Source organism: Haliotis rubra, unplaced genomic scaffold, assembly GCF_003918875.1.
Source record: "Haliotis rubra isolate DU_JTF1 unplaced genomic scaffold, ASM391887v1 Scf442, whole genome shotgun sequence".
Classification (NCBI taxonomy): domain Eukaryota; kingdom Metazoa; phylum Mollusca; class Gastropoda; order Lepetellida; family Haliotidae; genus Haliotis; species Haliotis rubra.
The window spans coordinates 325,767-353,754 of NW_025767127.1; the positions used below are offsets into that span (position 1 = coordinate 325,767).

The following is a 27,988-nucleotide window of genomic DNA, read 5'->3' on the forward strand; positions in this document are numbered from 1 at the left end:
GGTCTCTGATGTGTCTTCCTGTACTTATAAACATTTCAGCTTCCGATTCGAGTAAAGTCACGGTATGCACGTACATGCACGTGCGACATACAGTTTCTGTGGATTGATGATATATGTGTGTGTGTCTCGACATGTCTTTTTTCTTTGTATACGTTAATGATATACTCGCGTACCGACACATCAGACTAACATGTGAGTTAATGATATACCCGCGAATATCTACCGACACATTAGTCTAACATGTAGGTTAATGATATACTCGCGTACCGACACATCAGACTAACATGTGGGTTATTGATATACCCGCGAATATCTACCGACACATCTGACTACAACATGTGGGTTAATGATATACTCGCGTACCGACACATCAGACTAACATGTGGGTAAATGATATACTCGCGTATATCTACCGACACGTCAGACTAACATGTAGGTTAATGATATACTCGCGTATATCTACCGACACATCTGACTAACATGAGAGTTAATGATATACTCGCGTATATCTACCGACACATCTGACTAACATGTACGTTAATGATATACTCGCGTATATCTACCGACACATCAGACTAACATGTGGGTTAATGATATACCCACATATATCTACCGACACATCAGACTAACATGTGGGTTGATCATGTTCCCGAATATGTGTATCAAGATATCCGGCTGGTGATATACTCGCATGTGTATGTCAAGATTTCAATCTTATGTAGGTTGATGATATACTCGTTTGTGTCCATCAACATTTCCGTCTTCGATGTGTGGGTTAATGATATACCCGTATGTGTTCATCAGCATATCCGTCCTGAATGTGTCGGGTGATGACATACATGTATATTTTCATTTGTATGTCCGTTCAGCACATCCGTCTCCTAGTGTGGGTTGATGACATATACCTATGTGTTCATCAGCACATCCGTCTCCTAGGTGTGGGCTGATGACATATCTCCTAGGTGTGGGTTGATGACATACACTTATGTGTTCACCAGCCCATCCGTCTCTCCTTATGTGTTCATCAGCACATCCGTCTCCTAGTGTGGGTTGATGACATATACCTATGTGTTCATCAGCACATCCGTCTCCTAGGTGTGGGCTGATGACATATACTTATGTGTTCATCAGCACATCCGTCTCCTAGGTGTGGGCTGATGACATATACTTATGTGTTCATCAGCACATCCGTCTCCTAGGTGTGGGTTGATGACATACACATCAGCTTTAATCAGCATTGATTGTACCCGTGTGTGTCTATTGGCAAATCTGTTTTCATTCTATAGGTTGATTATGTCTCGTATGTGTGTATGGACATAATATATGTCAATATGTCAATATGTCCACGAACCGAGTGGGAATCGCATACCCTTGACTGCCCTCAGTTTACTTGGATTTTATTGAAATATTGTCCTACGATTTGACTGTGCGCTTTGTCAAGTAGTTCTAATACTATTTCTTAAATAAAATAATCGACAGAATTCAAAAAGAACTTAAAGCATCTGAAACTATGTCACGTGTGTCCAAACGTACAGCAGCGCATATACGATTACCATGGTTACTGAGGCCCGAGGGGTCAAAGGTGCCGTTTACTAAGGCCCGCTGTCCGCTGATTGGTCGAGTTCACTATCCGGGCGCAGTTTGGCGTAACAGGACTATAAATGCAATTCGTTCCCTGTGAACAGGTATGACTGCTTGAATGCCCGGTCCAAGTTTCCATTTCATTCCCGTTATAGCGCTGTGTTCGGTAGACGTGTCAGCCCAGCTGATGAAATCCGAGCTGGGTAACCATACCTGAAGTCGGCGAAGCGGCAATACAACTCAATCAATGCAGTCGATAAGGTCAATAAAAACATAAGCCAGGCTTGTAGTATTCGATTTGTTGTATTCATATCAGAACAATACGGATAAAAATATACACAATTACCGTCGCCACCCAACATCGAACAGTCGGACTCGTCGACAGATTCGGGTGACGGCTGACAAATGACCGCAGGCTGTACACAATAACAGTTGTCGTTAGGCGAGTAGCAGCAGTGCAGGCTAAACCCACGACAAATAAAAAAACATATATGAACGCACAAGAGTTGAATATGCAGCGCTGATTTACCCACAGAATTTGATTGAAGAGGTCGCTGGCAACGTTGTTGTCCTGCTTCGTCAATCCAATATTTACTATGATCATTTACAGAGTTCAGGAATATATATATTTGCATCTGCATTTAATTTGCATAAATTACAACTTGTCATTTGTGACAGTGTTTGCACATCGATGCGATCATAATGCCGTCATAGACGTCACATTAGACCACTCTTAAGACAGACTTTACAATTTAACAAACTTAAACATGTTACTGTGACAGCCCATTGAACTACCCACCATCACTTCTGAACAAATGTTACCTAGCGACGCCGATGCTGAAGTTTGATTGGTAAACATGGAATTCTGCACGAAATGAAGCATTTTCGCCATGAGGTTGAACATGTGGGTTGAAGCAAGGTGAAGGTCGCGATGACATAGGGGTGTGTGGTACAAGACGTTGCCGAAAACGTCAGGAATCTCCGCTCTGAAAACCGCATTCCGCGAAACCCTCATGGCTTAAACATATTGTCGGATGAAGGAATATATTATCCCTCTTCGCGACGCAAGGGATTTCAGAACGAGTGGTATAGCATACCTTTACATAACAGACTGGGAACTGTCCAAGGCCTGGTTATTTCTATGGACACGGGTTTTTACATTACACATGATCAAAGTCAGAGGGTTTGGAGTTACACAGAGGTTACAAGCTACTGTGAGATCCTTATTAAAGACAAGCAACGTTGCCACGTTGTTCAAGGGCGTACTACGAGAAAGTGTGAGTGGGGAGAAGTAGACTGGCGGGTTGAGTGTGTAAACTGAGGGTGGCAGGGTCGGTATGGACCTGGTGTGGAAGTTTGAAGATTAAGTGATTGGCCTGGACAATGTAGAGTGTGCGAGTCGTGTGTGCCGTATTTCATGCAACCTAAAACAATACTTCAGTTTTTCTGCCTGAAAGCTTCATGGAGGACAAAATGGTGGGTGCCTAAGGGACATAACTCTGCAACGAATCGTTGCACCTTAGGCGATAACGTCTTTCTTTTCAAGCTCTTATATGTGGAACACATTTCAACCACTATTATGGCATTTGAAAATGGTCGAAATTAAAGTGAAAAATACCTGTTAGCTTACCCTGGTAAAGAATTCCCCTGTTGGGTTCACGCGTGCAGGCACTTCACCGTACGGGATACCTAAGTAGTTAATGTCATTTACAAATAACTTTGCAAAGTTTTACATATACATGTATATCTTCTCATAAATTGATAAATTCATGTAAATGTCACCAGCCTCGCGCATAATACTTCTCCCATCCAACCTGCCCGACCTCAGACCAGTTCATGCTGTAGGCAGCGTGTACTTACTTTAGCAGTACTTATTGAGTGATGTTTAGGCTACGGTGATGATCTATACCTGGGTAATTTTTCCTGAATCACTAACCACGGTGTAATCATTACAGAAATATGTAAAATGTGACATTCCCACGATGAAAGTCAGTAAAGCTCAACGTTAACTCTCAATAGAGATTCGGGGTTAAGGTTGACCTAGGCCCCCTCTTGTTAATAGACTCGACCGGTTGTTGGAACAGTTTTCTACACGACGTATAACACACGAGTCTGCTACGGTCTGCTGCAGTTGAAACTCGCTGTTAATGATTGTTGGTGACCGTCTTCACTTTGACTGAACATGACTTGGGCCGGGCGAGCACAATCGATGTAAACAAGTCATGTAGGTCAATCCGTGACCTCATAGCCGGAAGCAGCACGTTGAGGGATTCTCCTCACACAAACATACTGCTTTCCTATCGCCTAGTGTTAGAGTAGGCGCCTGGGTGCGATCCTGTGACGTCACGCGGGAGAATTGTGTCACTGACAATAGACAGGTCGGCTGATTGTCTCAGTTCACTGTAGGCGTCATTCGGAGCCGACCTCTGGCTGATTGATCCGGCGCGATCAGTTTGGCCAAACACAGATAGAGGGAGCGCTTCCCTGCTGCCAGTGCTCGCTCGTCAGGCCGCGGGACAGTCGTGGCGACATGGTAGTGAGCTTGCTGACAACTAGGTCGCTAGGCCACAGACGAGTCCCAGGTTTTAAAAATGCTTACCGGATCCTCTCCTCACCAAAGTTATCCCAACACCGGGTGTCTGACATAATATGCTATACCTGCCGAGCCGGGCGTCATCAGTCGAGGTGTCCATCAAATTCAACACCCGTGACATGAACATCGCCCTAACACCCGGTGTTTGATACATAACAGTCTATCCAGTCCAAATCCAACATCTCTACATATTGTGTCTTTCCATATGTCGTATTTGGCATGGGAGTTAGGGTGTTCTCTAAATTATTACATTATTATTATGTGAACATTACTTCTTTGTTTGTGTGCTGGTATTTGCAGACGGTGTCCAAATGTCAACATCATACATACAAAACCGTCGTGTTGAAACTTACACTAAAACTGCCAGATCTGACTGGAACCACAAGCTGAGCCAGGCTGGGGTACGATCCACCAAACTTCTTCAGACACCTTACTCCTCAACCTACCGTGTTTTGTTCCCTTCTACACGAGCAAAATATGCACCCTCCCCGTCCCTTTTCCAAATTCCTGGACCCGCGTATTAAAAATATATTATTAAACAGAAATTGACCTCCAAGACGCAGCAGTAGGACGGCGGAAGTTGGTGATACAGCATCCCACAACCTTGTTTTATCCCGGTGTTGGTGTTTCGGGGCTGCAGTACTCGTGCCATGAAGTGCGTCACGCACTCACCGTAACCACCTTCCCTTCTCGGACGGATATTTTTCCCCGAGTCGTAATATCTGCCCCGCGTTATGGCGCCCTCAGCAATGTGGCATTTCGGCGGGGTTCCCAGTATACCTTCTACATGTGAAATACATTTACACAAACCTGCGCTCGGTTTAATATGACTCATCATACTGCAAAGGTAGTTGGGGTTTTAGACTGTAATTACCCAATTCCCGACAGAAATGAAAGTGTCATTAGATAAACTAACGCCCCCATCCCCCCACTTTGTCCTTCATGAGCTATACACTAGTCCGGTTTGTATTGACGTACATACTCCACTAGACAAATTTGCCTCACCAGTAAAATAAATCAGCCTTTTGACAGTCAGTCAATTGTTTTTATATTCAAGTGAGAGAGTCGAGTCATTATCGTCCCTGCTTCGCTAATTACTTACTTTATTAGCCTAGGGAGTAATGTAATCAGCGAGGAACTGCCAAATGACATTTTTTGCGAAAAAATCAATTCGTCTGTCTGGTTTCTAGAATATGTCCAGTCCATTCTCCGAATTAATCTGCGAGGTGAACTTGTGTAATTCCGAACGCGAGACTGTCTGAGGCGCGAGTTTCTCAATAGACGGTGTCAGCTGTGTCAGCCGCCGAATGAGGCCGATAAGCGAGTGAAGGTAGTCGTTAAGAGTACAGTATACACACGGCTGACAGATCAGCGTTCACTTTGGACTGCACGTCTAATGTACGAGGACTGGTCCTACCGAGCATCACCGCAGCATAAACAAATCAATATAATTCAGAATAACACGCTTGGCTGGGTATTTGGTGTAACCGAGTTCGGGGAGAGTTAACGAACTGAGCTCAACGGGTGACACTGCCACTGAAGAGCGCATGCACGACGTGCATCATTACCCCACACTTTCAAATCTTTGAAAATAAACAAAATAAAAAGTGTTTTAGTCAAATATCTCTTCCGTTGATGATGTGGGTGATACATTAAAAATAGAAATTATGAAAAGGGACAATTTGAGTTCAATTCGCAAGATATACTTGATAAGTAGGTGACGTTGATACGTGGGTGAAGTGGAACGTGGGAGGTCACACACGTCAATGAACCATGATATGAATGAGGATACGCTTCTTCTCGGGTTTGTAATGAGCTTGGGACAAGGATGCTGATTACTCGAATATGTAACGATACATCTCTCATAACATGCCAGTCAGGGGTACATTACTTCCGGTTTCGAGACTACGAGTAGCCTCAAACCCGTCGTTGCCATGGTGGTGTAATCTGGTACTTCACCGTCGTTTTCTATATACGCATGTATACATGACTACACTTATATTTTACCCTTTTTAGAACCAGAGACCTTGACCTTCATCAGGCCAGGGTCAGTCCATAACGCATGATGGGGGTGGGGTTACATGTGGGATATATACTGGTGGTCGACAACAGATGTGGCGAGAAAAATAGTACCTTTTGATTTAATCAAATCAAGCGTCAATTTGCTAATGATGGCGCCCAAAGGCGTCCTATGCTTGGTTGCGACCAGCCTAGCTGCTTGTTCTTGTGGTGCGGGTGGAAGCACATACCACAGTTGGTGGAGTAAGACGCGGGATGGGTTCCCCTGGGCTGCATATCCCGGTTGCTAGTACCACACGCGAGATGTGATTCAATACTGATTAATAAATGATACCCCTATAAGCGATAACAGCGGTGCTTGGTGTCCTACATGGGATAAAGACGCGAATAAGCGTTCTTTACTATACCCCCAGATACTCAAACACAGTAACAGACCTTCTAGCTTTGTTACAAGGACAAAAGCCCTTGAAAATTAGAAAACCCTTTTCCCCATTAGCTAAATTGTCAATAAAACCAGATAGATCACTCTTCGGATCAAATTTAACAACAGCTTGACACTCGAGTTAATAAATAAACATTAAATAGATTTTACGAATCGATGAATATCTAATGCGTGACTTTTTGCCTTTGTTATGACAGGTTAATATGTGTAAAGGGTATGAATAATTCGCCTGGAGTTGTGTGGGTGTTGTTGTCAGTTGCCAGGTAAACAGTATAGAAACAGCAGCTAGACTTGGCTCGCAGGAATGATAATACATGTTGGTAACACGACTGATAATGCGATGTGGGTACTTGAGATTGTCTTGTTGAGAATCGAACAAATAAATGAAAACTAACAATCACAGCCATTGTGTCAGCGCCTGACATTTGAGGGTTTTTTTCTTGATAGCATAAGATAACACAGCTAAACCAACTCCTACGCAGCCCTTCTGGACAACGTTTTAAACAGTACAACATCCAGATCACTTCAGTTTCGTTAATTGGAACATATCTAAATTTACATTACGCCTTTCCCCCATCCCTTGTGTTGTGTAATGCAGAGTTAAGAATTAACAGGACATCGACTGAATAGTGAGTGAGTAAGTAAGGTTTACGCCGCTTTTAGCAATATTCCAACAATACCAGGGCGGGGGACACCAGAACATGGGCTTCACAACTGAATAGTGAACGTCAGAAATATGTCGCTGAGGGTTAGAAGGACGTTTTCACAGAAGAGAGCAAAATGTATCAACAAGGCATGTCGACTGCGTTATTTAATAATAATAATAATACATGTAATTATCATTTGATGAGTATTTATAAAGCGCTGTATCCATCCACAAGGTGCGTGCTCAAAAGCACCAATTCCTTTAATGTCGATTTTGAAATAATCATCACGTGAGATTTGGCTCTATTAAATAATTACAGTGTAACCGTTATAGTAAATACTCACTACTTATGCCAAGTGAGTATTTCAGTGGAAACGTCCTGCTGACGCTTTCAGGCACGGATGTCACCAGCCTAATGCGGAGTCTTGACATGTATACTCCCCCCGTTACAACACGAGAGCGCCCGGTTAAAATTGTTGATAACAGGCCTGGTTGAAATTGGCGTGACATATTTATAGCTTTCGTGTGATTTGATATTGATATTTCGTGGATCCCTGCTTACACCGCTCGACTGAACCTGATTGAAATGGCAAGGTTCAATTCGATAGGTTTTGATATACGACCGCAAATATCTCACATCGATCGAATATAAGCGGGATGGATTGCCATATTACTGTTTGACCGAAGAAAGAGTGCTAGTTCACATTCATTTTCAATCTCAACAAGACATAAGGATGCAATAAGTCAATATATTTATCAAATACAAAAATAATTTGATTAAACCAATCTAAAATGTATGTCATCTATTTGAGCTACTGATTCCGGACCGCTCGTCCAAGGTATTAGCGTCCTCGAGATACTATTTGCTACAAAACTAGTTCACTGTGAAGCACAGATGACCGTGCCAGGAACTAACCTCGGCAGAATGACTTGGAGTAGTAAATCCAATATGGCGTCATCCGCCATCTTGAGATCGTCAGCAGTGTCTGTTACCATGGTTACCGAGCTATGGTCCCTGAAAACCTCGGAAATACACAGAAGCGGGTACAGATGATGCCCGAACTACAGTTCATGCAGTCAGTCCTGCGACGTCATACCACGTTGCACGTGAATGCGTCAGTCACGTGTCCAAGTATCACTTCTCAAAAGAGCGACATCACTACTCCCAAGACCCTGTCGCTTTGCGTCCTGCGTTGCTGAGGATGTACGTAGCACAAGATGCCATACTCCCAAGACTATCCACAATATCCGAGACCCACTCCCGCCGCCCGTCAGGCCAGCGAAGCGGAGAAAGACACACACGAGGTAGATTATGATGATGACCATGTACTCAACACAGCGGGTGTCATGTACGATCGTCCAGAGTGACACAATGCAGCCTCCCTGCAAGGTTTGCGTACGGTGAAAACATCACACTCAACGCCATCGTGCCAAGTCGCTAAGTCACGTCAGCACTCGGGATTCACAATCGCGGCTGATTTTTGCGATCACAAATAGTGAATTCCGTGTATGTACATATACACATTGTGGAACGACTGGCGTTGTTTGCCCTGGAACAGATCCTTCCACACACAGTTCTATGTGTCAAATATACAACTCTTGTCCCTGGCAAGGAAGTATCATTGTTTACCCAGAATTTCGTCAAGCAAATTAAAATTGTCACCTTGCACTATGCTATCGAAGAAATCTGGGCTTGTATTCTGAGCATTGTCTAAATAGTTCATGAAATCGTCCTGTGTGGACCCGGAGGCAGGGTAGCCAGATTGTCCTTGGGTAGCACTTGTTGGAACAGCCCCTGAGGGCACCGCACCTGACATCACCGACGACGACATGTTATACGCGGCAGTGGTCTGGGAGTTGGGGGCAGCGCCCGGCCTCATCGTGACTCTCTGAGCCATTTGCTGTTGCATCAACACCTGGCTGCCATTTTGCATCATGGCCGCCTGACTGGGCGGCATGGAGTTCATCTGTGGCCTCTGCTGTTGCTGTTGCATCAATCCAGCTTGGCTTGGGCCACCACTGTTTGGATAGGGTCCGTACTGCATCATGCCTGACGCAGACATAGCGGCAGCCTGAGTCATAGTGGCCTGTCCCGGATGTCGCGTTCCTGGCATCATCGGCCGCGGCCACTCTGCACTTCTTGGCTGGGAAATATTCAGGCCATCAGGCCCCACATTCACATTTGGAGGTCTCTGATTGCGCATTATTGCACTGGTAAAAGTTGATGTTGACTGTGACCTTGACGCGGCCTGGGGAGGAGTAGGTCCATTTCCTGCCTGGTACTGGGGCCGCTGCATCTGCTGCCCCATCGGTCCAGCCCGGGAAGGTCCCCTCCTCCCCTGCCACCGTACTAGACTGCATGGACTGTATGGCAGATAGGTGAGCAGCCTGCATCATGCCATTTTGAGTCTGAGATGACGTCACTTCACTTTTAACTGCACCATAAGCAGTTTGATTCACCATGTTTTGCATCGTTCTCAGGGGATTCGGGCCCCCCTCCCGTAGCAGAGCTGCCGAACTGACCACTAGCGTTTGGATGCATGTGAGGAGTTGACACTGGGGGAACTTTGTACTCTGGAGGCGGGCGATTCATATACTGGGCTGGCATCTGCCCAGTCTGCTGAGACTGTTGCTGTTCAATGAGATGCAGCCTCTGCTCTCGCATCTTCTCCATCTGCTGCATGTTCATCTGCTCCGTCATCATCTGCGGCGGTTGCTGCTGCTGCTGCTGGCTCTGCGGTGGATGCGGCGTCATCATGAAGGATTGTTGCTGCGTGAGTGAGATCTGTTGCGGTGGCTGCTGCATCTGAAGCTGCTGCGTCTGCGACAGCTGCATATGATGCTGACCATGTGACACTTGCATATGCTGCGTCTGGGTGATCTGCATCTGCGGGTTGGGCGACTGGTTAAAGTGAGTTCGCACCTGGTTTTGAAGTTGCTGAAGGGAGGACGGTTGCTGCGGCTGTTGCCCATTGCCGTGGTCCGAGAAATGCGTCAAAGGTTTGGTTCCCCCCATACGTCAACATCTCCTTGTTCTGTATGTGCTGTGGATATTGAGAAGACTGAGTCTCTGGCATATGTGACTGGGGAGGAAACGGGAAGTTCCCCGCCTGTTGGGACTGTCCCTGCTGTTGCTGTTGCTGTTGTTGCTGTTGCAATGGAGAATACCCCTGATGCTGCTGGAAATTCACATAGCCATTACCCCTTTGGTAGTTAGGGTCACTGTAAGGGTCAATAGAGGGTGATTTCATCGGGTAACCTGGACTGTGAGACTGGTTCTGGTGATGGGCTGCCATTTGTTTAAGAGTCTCTGCAGCGGGCCCAGTGCCCTCAGACATACTAGACATGGATGGATTCCTCAAAGGTGGAGGAACAACACTACTTGAGTCATACATATTCAAACCACTTCCCGGCTCAGGGAAGGGTTTCGACAGACCAGGAGACTGAATAGTAGGACCGAACATATCAGTCTGAGATTCACATTGTACTTTCACATTGTCATATATCTCATCAAATTTATCAAGTTCCTTTATTATATCTGGGGGTATTTCACCCTCCTCTTTCTCCAAAGTATCAAGGATATTCTGAAGCTCCTCTACATCGCCAACGTCAAAGATTCTATCCTGTGAAGCCTGTCCTGACTGATTGTCAGCGTGACTATGTCCGTGGGTGTCTTCAGGAGGCTCCTGTTTACACTCAACGCTTGTATGGATGCTACTGACACTGGGTTTAGGGGAGTCAGCCGCGGAACTGTAAGTCTTGGTACTGACTGTAACGTTTGTGTGGATTGTCTGAGTATTCTCTGGCCGGGATTTGATCTGTTGGACAATCTTCACTGACAAATGGGGCAGTTGGTTGTTGTCAATACACGAATTTCCCCCGACACTGTTTTTGTTCACAGGGGATTCCTGTTCGTCAAAGTTGTACGCGCTCTCGGCGGGGTTAGGCTCGGAAGCTGTGCCGTCGATTTTCTGCTTCAGTTTTTTCTGAAATATAGGAAAAAACAGTTTGACATACAGTTGAAAACAATAAGATTGGGCGAGAAGATTAGACTACACAATAGCTCATCCCATTTCGTCTCTCTGTCAATAAATCTGCAAGGCACTAACAGTTAAAAGCGACCACTTCTCATGAATAAGCAAGCACCGACCACGTTTGAGGGAAGAGCCGATATTAACGAAGACCGGCCTGCTTAGTCTGAAATCGTTCAATAAAATTGCTAATCAGAGTGAAGTCCCTCTCAGCTGAAGTGAGCAGTCGGGGGACAATGGCTTATAATAGGGGACAGAGTGATCGCTCTTCCCCAACTAAGGTACACGGTGCCGACGAAGAAATTACTGCAATTTATCACTGTTCCCGCTAGAACTAATCCTGCAATGTACACTCGCGAGTTAATACTATAATTGACAATCTCTAGTATCATATTTTCCAAGTCTGCAAATAAACGCTACAAATACTCGCTCCTTTTGATAAGAAGCGACCCAGATACTGAGTGTGAAATACGCCGATGACATAAACAGTCTGCGCGCAGATAAAAACAGATTATTCCGATTAACTGCAAAGCAATATTTATGAAATACACTAAATCGTAAGTGCTGTGCGACTAAAAACGTATCTTTACTGATAGTTATATGAATGACACCCATCGCATTAAAGCTGTTAAAATAAAACAGATATAAAATATGTCGTAAATATACACCTATTGTGCAATGTACATAACATGTCAATCAGGTTTTCTTTTAGATAGCTAAAGAAGATCATAAATTTTCGTCTCTTATCACCGTCTGAAAAATCACGCCTAAGAAAAAAATATCAGGCTAGGAATACCCAGGAAGAAAATTGTGTTGAGACATCGCAAAATACATTTTCGATTATTGAACAGAAACGACATTCCTTGACGCCAAAGGTGCACCAGTGAGTAGAGTTTTACGCCGCTTTCATTAATGTTCTATCAAGTTCGGGTAAAAATCGGTTAAAGGGTAATGTGTCGCGTTCAAGACTACTGCAGAGAAATGTGGAAACTCATGTTCTCTGCCACTCTCTGACCAGACCCTGTTCTCTCCCACTCTCTGACCAGACCCTGTTCTCTGCCTCTGACCAGACCCTGTTCTCTCCCGCTCTCTGACCAGATCCTGTTCTCTCCCACTCTCTGACCAGACCCTGTTCTCTCCCACTCTCTGACCAGACCCTGTTCTCTCCCACTCTCTGACCAGACCCTGTTCTCTCCCACTCTCTGACCAGATCCTGTTCTCTCCCACTCTCTGACCAGACCCTGTTCTCTCCCACTCTCTGACCAGACCCTGTTCTCTCCCGCTCTCTGACCAGACCCTGTTCTCTCCCGCTCTCTGACCAGACCCTGTTCTCTCCCACTCTCTGACCAGACCCTGTTCTCTCCCACTCTCTGACCAGACCCTGTTCTCTCCCACTCTCTGACCAGACCCTGTTCTCTCCCACTCTCTGACCAGACCCTGTTCTCTCCCACTCTCTGACCAGACCCTGTTCAAGGCAGAATCCCTATCCGGGGACCACTGACACATCAATATCACGGCAGGGGACACCAAAAATGAGCTCTATTTTACCCTTGTGTGGAATCGAACCGGTCCTTTGGTGTGTCCAGCAAAAGCTTTGATCACTGGACTACCCCGTCACTCATTCAAGACAAGCAATACAATAATGGTAGAGAATGTTCGGTGTCGGTGAGTGGAGAGAATGATTCCCCAAGCTCTAATAGGTGACTGGTGTATCTGCCAACTCCCGTCAGTCCTGTACATTAAATATTGGGTAATAAGGGATAAACTCTTCTCCCTCGCTAACTGGGGTATCAGAACAAGGACGACTATTTCAGAACGATGTTCTTCATGCCACGTGTGTTCGCGCAACTGTCTCACAGTCTCTGAACCGCATTATGTTCCCTTCCGCCCAGCCCTTTCTGCAATGCTAAAGCCTTAAATGAAGCAAGTCTACATTTCCTCAATTCCCGAATCTCCAATCTCAGTGGGACTCCTTTTCAATATAAAAGGAATTATTTGTTTCTGTCAAAATAGTGTTAATACGCGTTAGTTTTGGGCAACAGAAATCACTGTACAGTTAGTGAGTGAGTATGGCATTACAATGCTTTCAGGCCGTTCCTATCTTTCATCCAATATTATAAACATACTCCTCACGACAGGAGGATGACGAGCGTCATTAGTGAGTGAGTATAGCTTTACGCCGCTTTCAGAATGTCTAGACCCAACTCACGGCGTGGTACACAGAAATAGTCTTGGAGTGGACGGAACAAGGTCGTAACGAGACAACTGTATCAGAAGTGCAGCACATATAAACTGTCCTTACATTACCTGGCACCGTGCCTCCGACTCGACTCCCAAACCCTGTCTCTTGGGGACAATCTCATGCCCGCATTATGTGATAACAAATCAAACGAGACGCTAAATATTTCGTAAAGTCAGATTTCCCTTAACCAATCCGTGGGCTCCACTTCCATCATCACACCCAACCAAATCAGCCCCTTCATCAAAGACATATCTTCATAACCGTCCAGCACTATGAACGTAAACCCACTGTACTAGTTATCAAATATTTACCGCCTGTTTGTTGTGATCTGTTCAGAAACCCAACCCACACCGTTCTTGTAGGTACGCTTTATCAATGATTAACCAGTCGGCGTGGTGACCACCTGGCTTGCTAAGCTATGTAGCTGTCCGCACTACCAGGTCGTTATATATACATGAATCATATTTTCCGTTAATAATTAACGTTGCATCCCTCGAAGACGGCCCGTGAGCGGGCTGATCAGTCAATCAAAACTCTGCGGCATCGCCGACACGGCTCCGCTCATATTTGTGTTCAGGAGCGTGACAGACTCCGTCTCTGATTGTTGTAGAAGCTCCTTGCACTTCGGACGATGCTATTAATTTCCACGTTGATATCCCACAACTGTGTAACCAGCAAACCCTTGAGGTCAGCGTCCTCCAGGAACGTGGAGAGCCCACGAGGCGTTGACTCACAACTGACACAAATTATTTACAACTACAAAGAGTACAGTAGGTGAGTATGTTTTTACGCCGCTTTTAGGAATATTCCCGCAATAGCACGGGTGGGGGAAAAAGGAGACACTAGAAATGAGCTTCACACATTGTACCCATATGAACAATCGAACCGGGTCTTCGGGGTGGCGAGCGAACACTATAACTACTAGGACACCCCACCACAAAGTGTACAGGTATAACAAGTCGACAAAGTGTAATATTTGAGAGAGAGACAGGTGCAATAGCTCTCAAAACTGGGGGAATTAATTACAGATTTAGTGCTTTAATTTTGTGTTGCAAATTACAGCAAATTTACCAATAAAACAGTTGGGTGTTTGAACGAAACGTTCTCTATAACACTGCACATGTTGGGAATCGACCCACTTTCTGCAGTTCAAAGCCAACAAAACTGACCACAAGGCCACTTGTCCTCACAGTTAAGATAAGGGTGTTTAATATACCAACATCGCGTGGCTGTTACTTCAAATAGCTTTCCCATAACGCTACCATCACTGGCTGTTTAAACTTAAAGTATCAAATGCATTATCGCGACCCTCGGTTATGGCAAGATAGAATGGTTCTCAATCTGTCATAGACCATTAACCCAAGAAAAAGTATCAAAGGCTATTCATTCACAGTAAAAACTTAAAATCCAGTAATTATGGTATCTTGTTTTCCGCCTAGTCCAAAAATGTCGCAGAACCGTCGCAGAGAGGTACCGAACATGACGAAGATGTACACAACTCGTCCGAGATTCCGCGAGATTTAGATCCAGTTGCGTGAACTCGGCCTTTTGCTGTTTCTGTCTTCGTTTAGTTTTCACATTTTTACTTAAAGCGTCACTTTATCAACATTTGCTTCTTTCGAGAGAGATTTATTTGAGTAAATATATTGTTTTTGCTTGATTTATCAGCCGTGGTATTGGTTTTATCCAATGATGGTGTTTTTCTTGCAGTGGCCGTCTAGAAAACGTGAGATGTCTTCAAAACCCAATCTGGCTTAATGTAAGCAAGCATCAGTTGCGTGTTTATTAAACACTGGACACGTGTGACCGACTAGTTCGGCATTGTGGTCCTTACCCCATCAGCCATACTTCATACAGCCACATTTCGATGTTGTGAGGTGCGGGCGTATGTTTGTGGGGGAACTTCAATGACGCAGTTCTCAATATGACAGTGATTGAGTTGGGAGTTTATGTCACTTTGACCTATGTTTCAGTCATACTAGCAGTAGGGTAGCCTAGTGGTTACAGCATTCGTACGTCAATCCGAAAACTAGGTTCGATTCCCCACATGGGTACAACATGTGAAGCCATTTCAGGTGTCCTCCGTGGTGATATACCTGGAATATTTCTAAAAACGGAATAAAACCATAGTCGCTCACTTGTATCGCCGTAGTACCAGTGCTTTTGGTGACAAAGTCCGAAATAAGGGAAGTTCCTGAAGTTCCCCACGCTGGTGACTGACCCCACCGTGTTGTCAGTCCTGGGGATATTTAATATCACAGAGCTCCAGATAAGATTAAGCTCATGTGGTTACTGTACCCACTGTATCTTTTGGAGTGGGTATTATGAATGTTGAGTGGGTATTTCATTTTCCGTTACCCACTGCTTTCAAATATGTGTGTATTTCAGTCATTTTACTCACCTAAATACTAGTATTATGTGACTGAGTAAGTTTACTAAGCAGGTATGTTCTGCCTTATGTCATACCTAATCAAAACCAACTTAAATATAATGGAAATGATTTCATAAAAAATCACTCATCCTATACTGACAGTACAACACTTGTCCTATACTAACAGTACAACTTGATAGCAATAGATGTCTTTTCATTACGCAAGCGATTTTTATAAATATATTCCGTACGCATTTGTTTTAAACTTTTTGCGTATCTAACATTTTAAATGCGTAATTGGTACGCAACAATTATTTTTCAATGCGTAATTGGAAATTTTATATGCGTATTTTACCCGGATACGCAGATTATCTGGGCCTCTGGGATATAATCGGGGTGGCTTTGGGATTCAAACCTACGACAATCGGCCTCTATCACGTCTCAGACAACTCGGCACAGAGAATGCTGTCGTCTTCAGCCACTAAGCGACCATCCCCACATAACGCTTCTGGAGTAGACCGCCCAATCTAAGCTCAAGTAACCGTGCGTGACTTAAGAAAGGGTGGGACTGGACATGGAGGTACCGGTTTAGTGTGGGTGTCCTTTTTTCATGGGCAAAGTTAGCAACATTTAAGCTTTGTGCGTGTCTGTAATGGGCAACGCCTGGTGATTCGAATCCAGCTAGCGAACAAGGATGGATTGCCACGATGCAACATTTACAAATTTACGGCAGAGGAGGGGACGGAGACGGGGGTCCGTCATGTCTTCGAGAAGATGCGAGGTGAGTGGATCAACCTTCTGAATCCGGCGTGGTAAAGGTGATATTTATTCTACTTACCAAACAGCCCATCTTATACGTCATTTGAAACAAAATATATTGCAATTAATACCAGAAGCTAAATGACCCTACTTCCTGTCTTGTACATGTCCATTTGTAATAAACACTCGTGGCATGTCGATAGGAAATCACATCTATGATTTTATCTCTTCGAAACATCCAAGTTTACGCAACAGGTAATCGCATCAAACGTTAGTAAACGAAACACATTTGTTTGCTAATGCGCATTTAAAGTTGAGTTTTGCAGGTCAAATGTTTATTTAACCGCCTGATCTCTTCACATCTTTGCTCAAGCCTCACGCGTTATTAACGGACACCACGGGCAGATGCGGCACCTGCTCAAAGCGTTTTCCAGCCCCACAACTAGTTCTTTCTTAACGCTGATTGTGATATCGGCATTGCGTGACTCTGGTGCGACCACGTCAGTGTGCCTGGGGGTCACCTTACACGGCGTCAACTGCACGGGGAGGGGGACAAGTCCACTTCATTCACCCTTCGTTTCCTGGTGAAAGATTGGCTTGTTCTCAATCCTCGGCTGCCATTGTTCCTACTTGTCCGTGCGTGCATGCTTCAGATAGGCCGCCATGTAATTAAACCGTGACGAGTTCCTACTGACATCACTTCACAATTTACAATGTAAGCCACCGTTGCCCGACAATAAATCCATAAAAATGAAAGTATATGTGCATTTATTATTGCCTTTCAACTGACTAACATGAAAGGTTTTATCTTAATATTTTCATCCGAAGCGGCTCAGACGTAATTAAATCCTCTCTGTAAAACTGATCAGTCGCTGAAGGGTTATCTTCCCCATCCGACAACCGTGTTGATGTAGGGAGTTATGGGTACACAAAACCATAAGTTCTGCAGCAAGTAGCCCTACGTCTCACTGCATAACAAACTTATCTTGTTCAACACATGTAACACTTACACTAGCTGTTACAACAGTTATCTCCAAACGCAAATCACACGAGCAAGTAACAACTTTCAACCAACCAGGCTCTATCATCAGTTTACACATTTAGGCGAATTTGATTCCACTATTACTGAGACCGCGCGCTTTGTTTTCAGTGGTGAAGAGGAAACCTGCGACAGCAACAAGTGGGTAGTCCCGGGGTCAGAAACCGACGGCGAGGAGAGGGGGGAGGGGAAGGGCTGGGGCACACACACCACGACGCTCCACACACGCCGTGGCGAGGAAGTGAACTCACTGAGGGGTCCCCGGCTCTCGGTACAACCGAGACACTTCCGTAATTAGCATACCGCCTGCTTAATACTAAAGCTTAGAGATTGCGCCATGCATCCTACAGGCTCAGATGTGTCAAATAGCTTCATGTGTTTGATAATTTGTCATTATATCTCAAGAACAGGTGTCGTTAATGGACATTCGTGAGCGTTTAACTATCGAATAGTTGACCCCAAGAACGCCACACACACACGGTACAGTCAATGAGTAAACTTTATCAATACGCATGTTATTCACTTCTGTTTAAAACGTGCTTAAATATTTCAGTTATTTCCGACTTGTCTGAAACCCCTGTCCATTTATTTAAACGTATTGACAAAAAAAATATTGATTGACAAAAGTCCCAAAGGGCTTAAGAATATAACATGTGACGAATAATGCAAAGATTAGAACCCAAAAAATGTATAAATAAAACCTGACTAGTTTTCTTTTAACCATATCAAATTCACTCACTGGGAAATCAAAATACAGATCAAAATGTTTGGAACAAAATAAATGGATATACTTATACATAAGAACAATATTATGTTTAACGTTACCACTGCTATACCTACATGCACTAGGGCTGGGGATAGATTACGCGGTGCAATCGAAACTTTGCAATAATGAAACTTTATTTCAAACAAAACTTTCAAAATACATCTCTAACGTCCACACATGTCCCAATGTCCAAATGCACTTCACTCGAACTGATTTGGATTTTTTCATCGACGTTAGAAAATAGCACTGCGAAACGTACGTATTCAAGTACGGCGTTCCCTAACACAGGTAATCTGGTGCTGCAGTGCATCAGACCCGGTTCATCTCCAGGGAGTGTTCCTCATAAGTAGTGCAGCGCCATACCCAATGCATGTTTACTATGATAACGAGGCAATGGTATGGTGCGACGAACGTGTCGAGGTACGGCAGCAACATCAACAACGGTGTGCTTATACAGGATAGGGAGGACATGGGTAAGTAGAGTCGCAGACGACAGATTTCTCTACCTGGGGAAGCGATTACACGGATTGAATACCTGGAACCTAACATACTTCCACAGTCCTTCCATACCACGGTCCATCGTTACTTAAATATCATATTAATGGGTAACCAACATACCCAAGTCACCGGGACTCTAGTATGCCAACCTATCATCACGTCAATAACTGACGTTGACTTCAGTGTGTAACCAACTAAATTGTCAGTCCCTTCAATATGACGACTGACTGACTGACTGAGTTTGGTTTTACGCCGCTTTTAGCAATATTCCAGCAACATCACGGCGGGGGACACCAGAAATGGGCTTCACGCATTGTACCCATGTGGGGATTCGAACCCGGCGTGACGAGCCAACGCTTTAACCATTAGGCTACCCCACCGCCCCTCAATATGACGAGCCATCTTCAGCAACATGGACCTTTATGTCAGTGTGTAACCCAACATATCCAAGTCGTCAGTCCCTTCAATATGACAACCCATCTTTACGTCAATAACATGGACCTTGACTTCAGCGTGTAACGTCATATCGAAGTCTTCAATCCCTTTAACCTAACCCACCGTAGGGATGTTGTCTTTAATAGGAAACAGAACATACCCCAAAATTCAGTCTCTTACATACAATCAGTTTTCAGACCCTTGTTGAAACATCTACACGAACGTCAGGTGACACGACATAACGTCTTGACGGGTCTTCGTTGTAACAACAGTCCGGTACGTCAAAATCAACATGTGCGCTGACGTTCATGTTGGATACTTGGACATCAAGATGAATCTGACCATATCAGACGGTTATCGCTGATTTACAGGGGGAAATTACATACCACTTTAACCCTACCCTTATAGGCGTCGCCGAGCTATTGGGCGCTCAACCCAAGAAGGTTGTTTTAGAGTCATCAGACAGTACAGTTTGTATATTGTATCTCAACGCGCATGGGCGGTGGGGTAGCCTAATAGTTTCATTTGTACCCGGTTGTGGTATCTCAACGCGCATCTTCTAGGTTGTGGGGCGGTGGGGTAGCCTAATAGTTAAAGCGTTCATTTGTCACGCCGAAGACCCGGGTTCGATTCCCCACATGCATACAATGTGGATCCCGTCGCGATATTGCTGGAATATTGCTAAAAGCGGTGTAAAACTAAACTCACTCACTCTTCTAGGTTGTAAGCCAGCTCTCTAATTCCCAGCAACATGTGAATAAAATCTTTAGACGGAAGTCGGGGACAAAATGGCAGTGTTACAGTTATCAAGTTTGGTTGCCAGCTTTGTTTGATTATAAGTTTGGTCAAACACCTTTCAACGTTAAACCTTCCAAATCGAAGTTGTCAATACGGACCTCCTTAGAAATTAGTATCATAATTACATGAAGACAATTTATCAAATGATATTCAAACTACACGTCCAGCCCGGAATAACACACTGACCCGAGACAATGGGCCCTTGTCTCCTCTTAATCAAATACAACGTCCAATAATCTACCTGTGTAGTGTAGGTTTTGCCGTTTTAAATGTGATAGCTCCTGTATTAATGGACCGCTGTATTAAGTCACCGTTAATGACTCAATTTCCACCGTAACCCTCAGCCTTGGGAAGCCGGCGGCTAACCCGTATCAGTTGAGGTTTCCAAACCTGTCCGATGATATCCATTGATCTGAAATAATGGCGTCAACAAAGTGTCGTATATATCGCTCGAGAAAAGGGCTAAGAGTAATATTTTATGACAGCCTTGAGACGATCGTTTCAGCGTGCATTGATCTTGGCGGGTTTACTCAATTAACCCTGAACAACTGTCATTTGGAGGAGTAGAATTAAAGCTGGTGTAAAGTGAGCCATGCCATGTGCCAATAGCGTGATTATTGTCGGTACCTGCACTGACGAAGTCACGACAACATTGTTGGGATTCGACGGGACTTCCGGTGGAATGCTTGATACGAGGACTCACATGACGAAAGCCATTGATTAACAGATAATGCCCAACACCTTTACATCATCTAACACGATCAGGTTGATTCCGGGAAAACGTTTCAGGTCGCTTGACTCTCCATTGGAACTTCATTTCACTTCATCGTCACATGCAGTGACTGTATCAAGATAACAACGGAAATATCACCCAATAAACACTTAAACCTGGTCTGTCGGAGGAGGAGAGTGAGGGTTGTGTTTGATGGGCAAATGCGACTGTCGAAGGCGTCTGTAGTCGTTGCCAGGTACCAGCTCAGATGAGTTCGAAACCCACGAATGACACTTGGTTTGTCTGGGCCATATGAAACAACGTCCACGACAGAAATTACTTCGGGCTCTCATGTCACACCACGACGTGTTATTTATGAAACTCACTCTCGCATTCTTTCAGTTCAACCTGTTCACTCAAGGTCAGGATCTCCTCAAAACCATTATCTCCCCTTGGCATAAACCCTGGCCAATGTACCGCCTTGTATCCAGCGTAACATGAATTTTGTCCTGTTTCCTTTGGTTATTATGTTGTAATGTAAAGTGCTCAGAGTATGTGTTTTCACCAATCGAATGTCAAGCACAACAGCCATTCACTCTATAGAACTACCCAAAGATCCTTACCAGCGGGAAGGAACTACCCAAAGATCCTATACTGCAAGAAGTAACTATCCAAAGACCCTTCCCAGGAAGAAGGAACTACCCAAAGATCTTATACATTGAGAAGAAACTACCCAAAGATCTTATACATCGAGAAGAAACTGCCCAAAGAGCCCATACTGCAAGAAGGATCTACCCAAGGATCTTACACAGCAAGAAGGAACAACCAAAGATCCTTTCCAGCGAGAAGGTACTACCCATAGATCCTATACAGCAAGAAGGAACTACCCAAAGATCCTATACAGCAAGAAGGAACTATCCAAAGATCCTATACAGCAAGAAAGGAACTATCCAGAGATCCTATCCAAAAGGAACTATCCAGAGATCCTATACAGCAAGAAAGGAACTATCCAGAGATCCTTTACAGCAAGAAGTAACTATCCAAAGATCCTATACAGCAAGAAAGGAACTACCAACAGATCCAGAGATCCTATACAGCAAGAAAGGAACTATCCAGAGATCCTATACAGCAAGAAGGAACTATCCAGAGATCCTATACAGCAAGAAGGAACTATCCAGAGATCCTATACAGCAAGAAGGAACTATCCAGAGATCCTATACAGCAAGAAGGAACTATCCAGAGATCCTATACAGCAAGAAGGAACTATCCAGAGATCCTATACAGCAAGAAGGAAGATCCAAGAAAGGAACTATCCAGAGATCCTATACAGCAAGAACTAGGAATCCTATCAAGAAGGAACTATCCAGAGATCCTATCCAGAGATACAGCAAGAAGGAACTATCCAGAGATCCTTTACAGCAAGAAGGAACTATCCAGAGATCCTATACAGCAAGAAAGGAACTATCCAGAGAGCAGCAAGAAGGAACTATCCAGAGATCCTATACAGCAAGAAAGGAACTATACCAAGAAGAGATCCTATACAGCAAGAAAGAACTATCCAGAACTATCCAAGTGAACTAGATCCTATACAGCAAGAAAGGAACTATCCAGAGATCCTATACAGCAAGAAAGGAACTATCCAGAGATCCTATACAGCAAGAAGGAACTCCAGAGATCCTATACAGCAAAGAAGATCCTCCTTTACAGCAAGAAAGGACTATCTAGAGATCCTATACAGCAAGAAGGAACTATCCAGAGATCCTATACAGCAAGAAGGAACTATCCAGAGATCTATACAGCAAAGAAGGAAAGAATCCTATCAGCAGAAGTAACTATCCTATACAGCAAGAAGGAACTATCCAGAGATCCTATAGATATACAGCAAGAAGGAACTATCCAGAGATCCTATACTACAGAGATCCTATACAGCAAGAAGGAACTATCCAGAGATCCTATACAGCAAGAAGGAACTATCCAGAGATCCTATACAGCAAGAAGGAACTATCCAGAGATCCTATACAGCAAGAAGGAACTATCCAGAGATCCTATACAGCAAGAAGGAACTATCCAGAGATCCTATACAGCAAGAAGGAACTATCCAGAGATCCTATACAGCAAGAAGGAACTATCCAGAGATCCTATATACAGCAAGAAGGAACTATCCAGAGATCCTATACAGCAAGAAGGAACTATCCAGAGATCCTATATACAGCAAGAAGGAACTATCCAGAGATCCTTTACAGCAAGAAGGAACTACCCAAAGATATAATACATGATACTCAACATCAATATCCTTCACAGCACCTTCTCATCGGAACAGCCAATAGTCAATATTAATATGTTTACATTAAGAAGTCCAAAGGCGTGCACCACGCATTGGTTTTACCATGCATATGCAATGTCACTGTAACTGAAACCTTAGGTCAACCAGAATTAGCATTGTTACCTGGCACACATCATCCAGACCAACACTGTTAGTGATACACAGGTCAATTACACCCATTCAAAGGGGTAAATTGTTGTTGTTTGGGAAGATTGTGTTTGATACAAGGCCACAATAATGTGTTCAACCTAACACAACCTTCAGCTAACTGCATACACCCACATATTTCCCAGACCACAGCATACAGGTCCAACTACAAACTTGTTACATACTTCGCAGCACAAATCACAAAGATATATTCTCGTAAAAAAAAATTCAAGCAAATTAAGACAAACACACAATAAACATTCTCACACATCATGCTGTTTTCACAAGCATAATATCATTAAATCACCACACAACACTATAGTATCACACAATCGTGTCACACAACATTGTCATCACACAATATAATATTCTCAAAAAACATTACAATCCTATAAATTATCACACAACAGCAACCATACTACTACAGAAAACACTACACAGTGACCCCAAACAACACAAGGCACAACACAGTCAGACGTAACGTCCTCCCAATACAATACTGAAACACTATACAATGTCCTCACACTTCACAACACTGTCACACTTCACAACACTGACACAATACATGACACTATCACAATTCCTAACACTGGCACAATACATAACACTGTCACAATTCCTAACACTAACACAATTCATAACACTGTCACACTTCTAACACACTGTCACACTTCACAACACTACATACAATACATAACACTGTCACACTTCACAACACTGACACAATACATAACACTGTCATAATTTACAACACTAACACTACACACACTTCACAACACTGTCACACTTCACTACACACTGACACAATACTAACACTAACACCTTCATAACACTGTCACACTTCACAACACTGATACAATACATAACACTGATACAATACATAACACTGTCACACTTCACATCCTCACACTACATAGCACTGTCATATTATACAAAACCCTCATGCTGCACATTTCCTTGCTATGTCCTCTCAATACACATTTTCATACAATATCCTCTAAGTACAACTCATCCATACTACACAACACTGTCACACCATACAATGTTCTCACACTACCCAACACTCACACAACATACATCCTCACACAACACTGTCACACCATACAATGTCCTCACACTACACAACACTGTCACACCTTACAATGTCCTCACACTACACAACACTGTCACATCATCCAATGTCGTCACACTACACAACACTGTCACACCATCCAATGTCGTCACACTACACAACACTCACACAACACTGTCACACTATACAACTTTCTCACACTATACCTTATCACGCTCCAAACATTCTCAACTGTAAAGAATACAATGTTCCCAGCTACCAAACCGTGTCCCTGCAGAGGTGTACATAGAGCAGAGGTCAGACTTGGCTGCTTGCCTGTCATCAGATTCCAGTTGCATGTATCAATGGTCATAATTATCATTCACTAGACTGTCTTGTCCATACTGTGGTGTGAAGCCTTTCATGTCGCTGGAATTAGGTATAGCATCAAAGTCACACATACCATCAATATGTTCATGCTGTCACTTCAATGTGTCACACCCTCACCGTAGCCCAATTACACAACATTCTCACGCTATACAATTTCATCAAACAACCATTACAACAATTTCACACTATATGACATTGTCACATGTGACTATACAACATTGTCACACAACACATGCAGACTTCACATCACACAACACTGTCACACAATACTACTACATTGTCACTATTCTCACACTATACAACATTGTCACTATTCTCACACTATACAACATTGTCACTATTCTCACACTATACAACATTGTCACTATTCTCACACTATACAACATTGTCACTATTCTCACACTATACAACATTGTCACTATTCACACTATACAACATTGTCACTATACAACACACTATACAACATTGTCACTATTCTCACACTATACAACATTGTCACTATTCTCACACACTATACAACATTGTCACTATTCTCACACTATACAACATTGTCACTATTCTCACACTATACAACATTGTCACTACTATTCTGCTACACACACTATACAACATTGTCACTATTCTCACACTATACAACATTGTCACTATTCTATTCAACACACTTTTACAACATTGTCACTATTCTCACACATTGTCACTATTCTCACACATTGTCACTTTTTACAACATTGTCACTATTCTCACACTATACAACATTGTCACTATTCCCACACTATACAACATTGTCACTATTCTCACACTATACAACATTGTCACTATTCCCACACTATACAACATTGTCACTATTCTCACACTATACAACATTGTCACTATTCCCACACTATACAACATTGTCACTATTCTCCCACACTATACAACATTGTCACTATTCTCACCACAACATTATACAACAGTGTCACTATTCCCACGCTATACAACAGTGTCACTATTCTGACACTATGACATTGTCACAAAATTTTCTCACACTGACATTGTCATATAACATTCTCACACTATGACACTGTCACACAATATTCTCTCACTGTAAACCATCATCACATAACATTCTTACATGCAAAACATGTTCACACAATATATCATCACAGTCCATTCCCTAACATCCATACTGTGTACAGATATCACGCTCCGTCAGTTTAACACCCTATACTACCAACCATCATTCCAATTCACTATGGAGACAAAGATGTCATGCAGATATATACAGATTGAACCTTCAGTGGACATCGTCATGTATTGTGTTGAAACATCCAGATGGTCAGCTTGGTGAGATCACACATGACTTACAGCTGGTGTGGGTGGGCTATTATCATCACTGTCATCATCAGCTGGTGTAAATGGCAAGCCTAGCACACGACATATTCTACCACTGTCAAACTATTAGCATTAATACCATCCATGATAATCTGGCATCATCCACAGCAGACCTTCCTGACATGAATCTTACTCTGTCAGACCTTTCCACACAGTGACTTAATGCTATGACTGTCAAGTCTATGTTATAAAGTATTGGAGTGGTGATCACCTTAGCGCTAAGATTATTTAGTGTGACGGTTTTAGGTCAACAGCTAATTCAATGAGGACGATTGGTTGTTTTGTAAGCTCTTTTGCCACTGGATGGCACTTACAGATCTCTCAACACATTCAGGAAGTAAGAGTAACCTCCCACAGGCTACAGAAGGATTGTGAATACCTTCATGAAGTATATCAACAACAAATACTTCATCGTCAACATTCACCCATACGAGGGGCAGGGCGGATCCCTATTGACAAAGTAAATATCTTATATACACCTATTGAAATCGGTCGACTTGCAAGCTGGGAAAGACGTGAGAGTGAAACTTCTCCGTGAGATGATCGTTCACAAAGTTGGGGGTTGCGAACACGGGTAATAACTACCACCCCATGGACCGCCTTTAATGGCAGCTTCTGCCCCGAGTATGGCCAATCACGGGTATAGGTATTATGTACAGTGCATTCAGCAAGCGATTTTCCCAGCCTGGTTGAGTCAGAGCAGTCGACATTCAGCGTAATATCTTTGTTGTTTATGTGTGTAGCCGCTCGCTCGGCTAGCGTGGGAATGCGCTTAGCTGGTCGCACTACACCGATCTCCCTCGTCAGTGATTTTACGGTGAGCGCTCAAACTTTGAAACGGGCTTGGGAAGGTCGAGACAGGCACATCGGATGAAAATGTAAATAAGCGCGCATGGATACAGGTTAGCACAAGAGCGATCTAATGTACACAGCAGAGACTCGACACACATTATTTTGGTGGTATGCTAGCTGGCGCGAGGACCTGCGATGGGGGAGGGCAGGTTGTTTTCACCCTCCCACTGGCATGACCCAATGTACCGCGGAGCGTCCACTTTGACCACTACGACTGCCTTCCGGTAAAAACAAAACTTACCGTCACTACAAGGTTGCGATGGTCGCCTTGAGTGGTGCTGTCTTGTTTGACTTTGGACTGTTTCGCGGCCTTCTTGGCCTTACTTTCCAACCAGCGGTGGTGCAGGAGTTGTGTTTGCTGACGATGTTCCTCATAAAGTCCGGAGTATCCCTCGTTGAAACGCCGGTGCCGCCCCAGCTGGTGTTGCCGATAGTGTTCTAGACGCCTACGGAGACGGTCTACGACATCTCGTCTTTTGGGGGCCGAGTAATCCCCCATGCCTCCCTGTGACTGCTCAGTGGGGTAGTCGCGGCCAGTCTGACGGGCGCAGGATCACTGGTTAAACTCGGTCGATCCCAGTCAGCAGGACAATGGAAGTCACGACATGAACGCCGAGTCCTCTCCCCTTTTCTCATGTACTCCTGGTCGTTTGGGGAGGGGATACTGCACAGTGTCACCACTGTCAGAGTCTCACAGCACAGCTCGGGTACACTAGTGTCCCACATACACCTCACAACACACTCAAGCCTCGATACAATGCTTACACTAAGCGGAATGATATTTCACGACACGCTTACTGATGCGGGGCGAGTCCAAGTGAGTGGAGAGGGGTGATAGGTTGTCGGAGTTCCTGACTCCGCTGCAGTTGTTCTATCAGATTTCTCCGAGCAAATCTCGGGTCGCTCTGATCAAATTTATTCT

General features: G+C 43.9%; 1 protein-coding gene across 1 annotated transcript; it reads right to left on the bottom strand.

Annotated features, from left to right (window-relative positions):
- Positions 1 to 1,865: 1,865 nt before the first annotated feature.
- LOC124289490 (neurogenic protein mastermind-like) lies at positions 1,866 to 27,893 on the bottom strand. The gene is given in 5 exon segments (XM_046726119.1): positions 1,866 to 9,621; positions 9,623 to 9,721; positions 9,723 to 10,288; positions 10,290 to 11,267; positions 27,308 to 27,893. Coding segments are annotated over 5 exon segments (2,622 nt in total). The 5' UTR covers positions 27,566 to 27,893; the 3' UTR covers positions 1,866 to 8,900.
- Between the last annotated feature and the right edge of the window lie 95 nt (positions 27,894 to 27,988).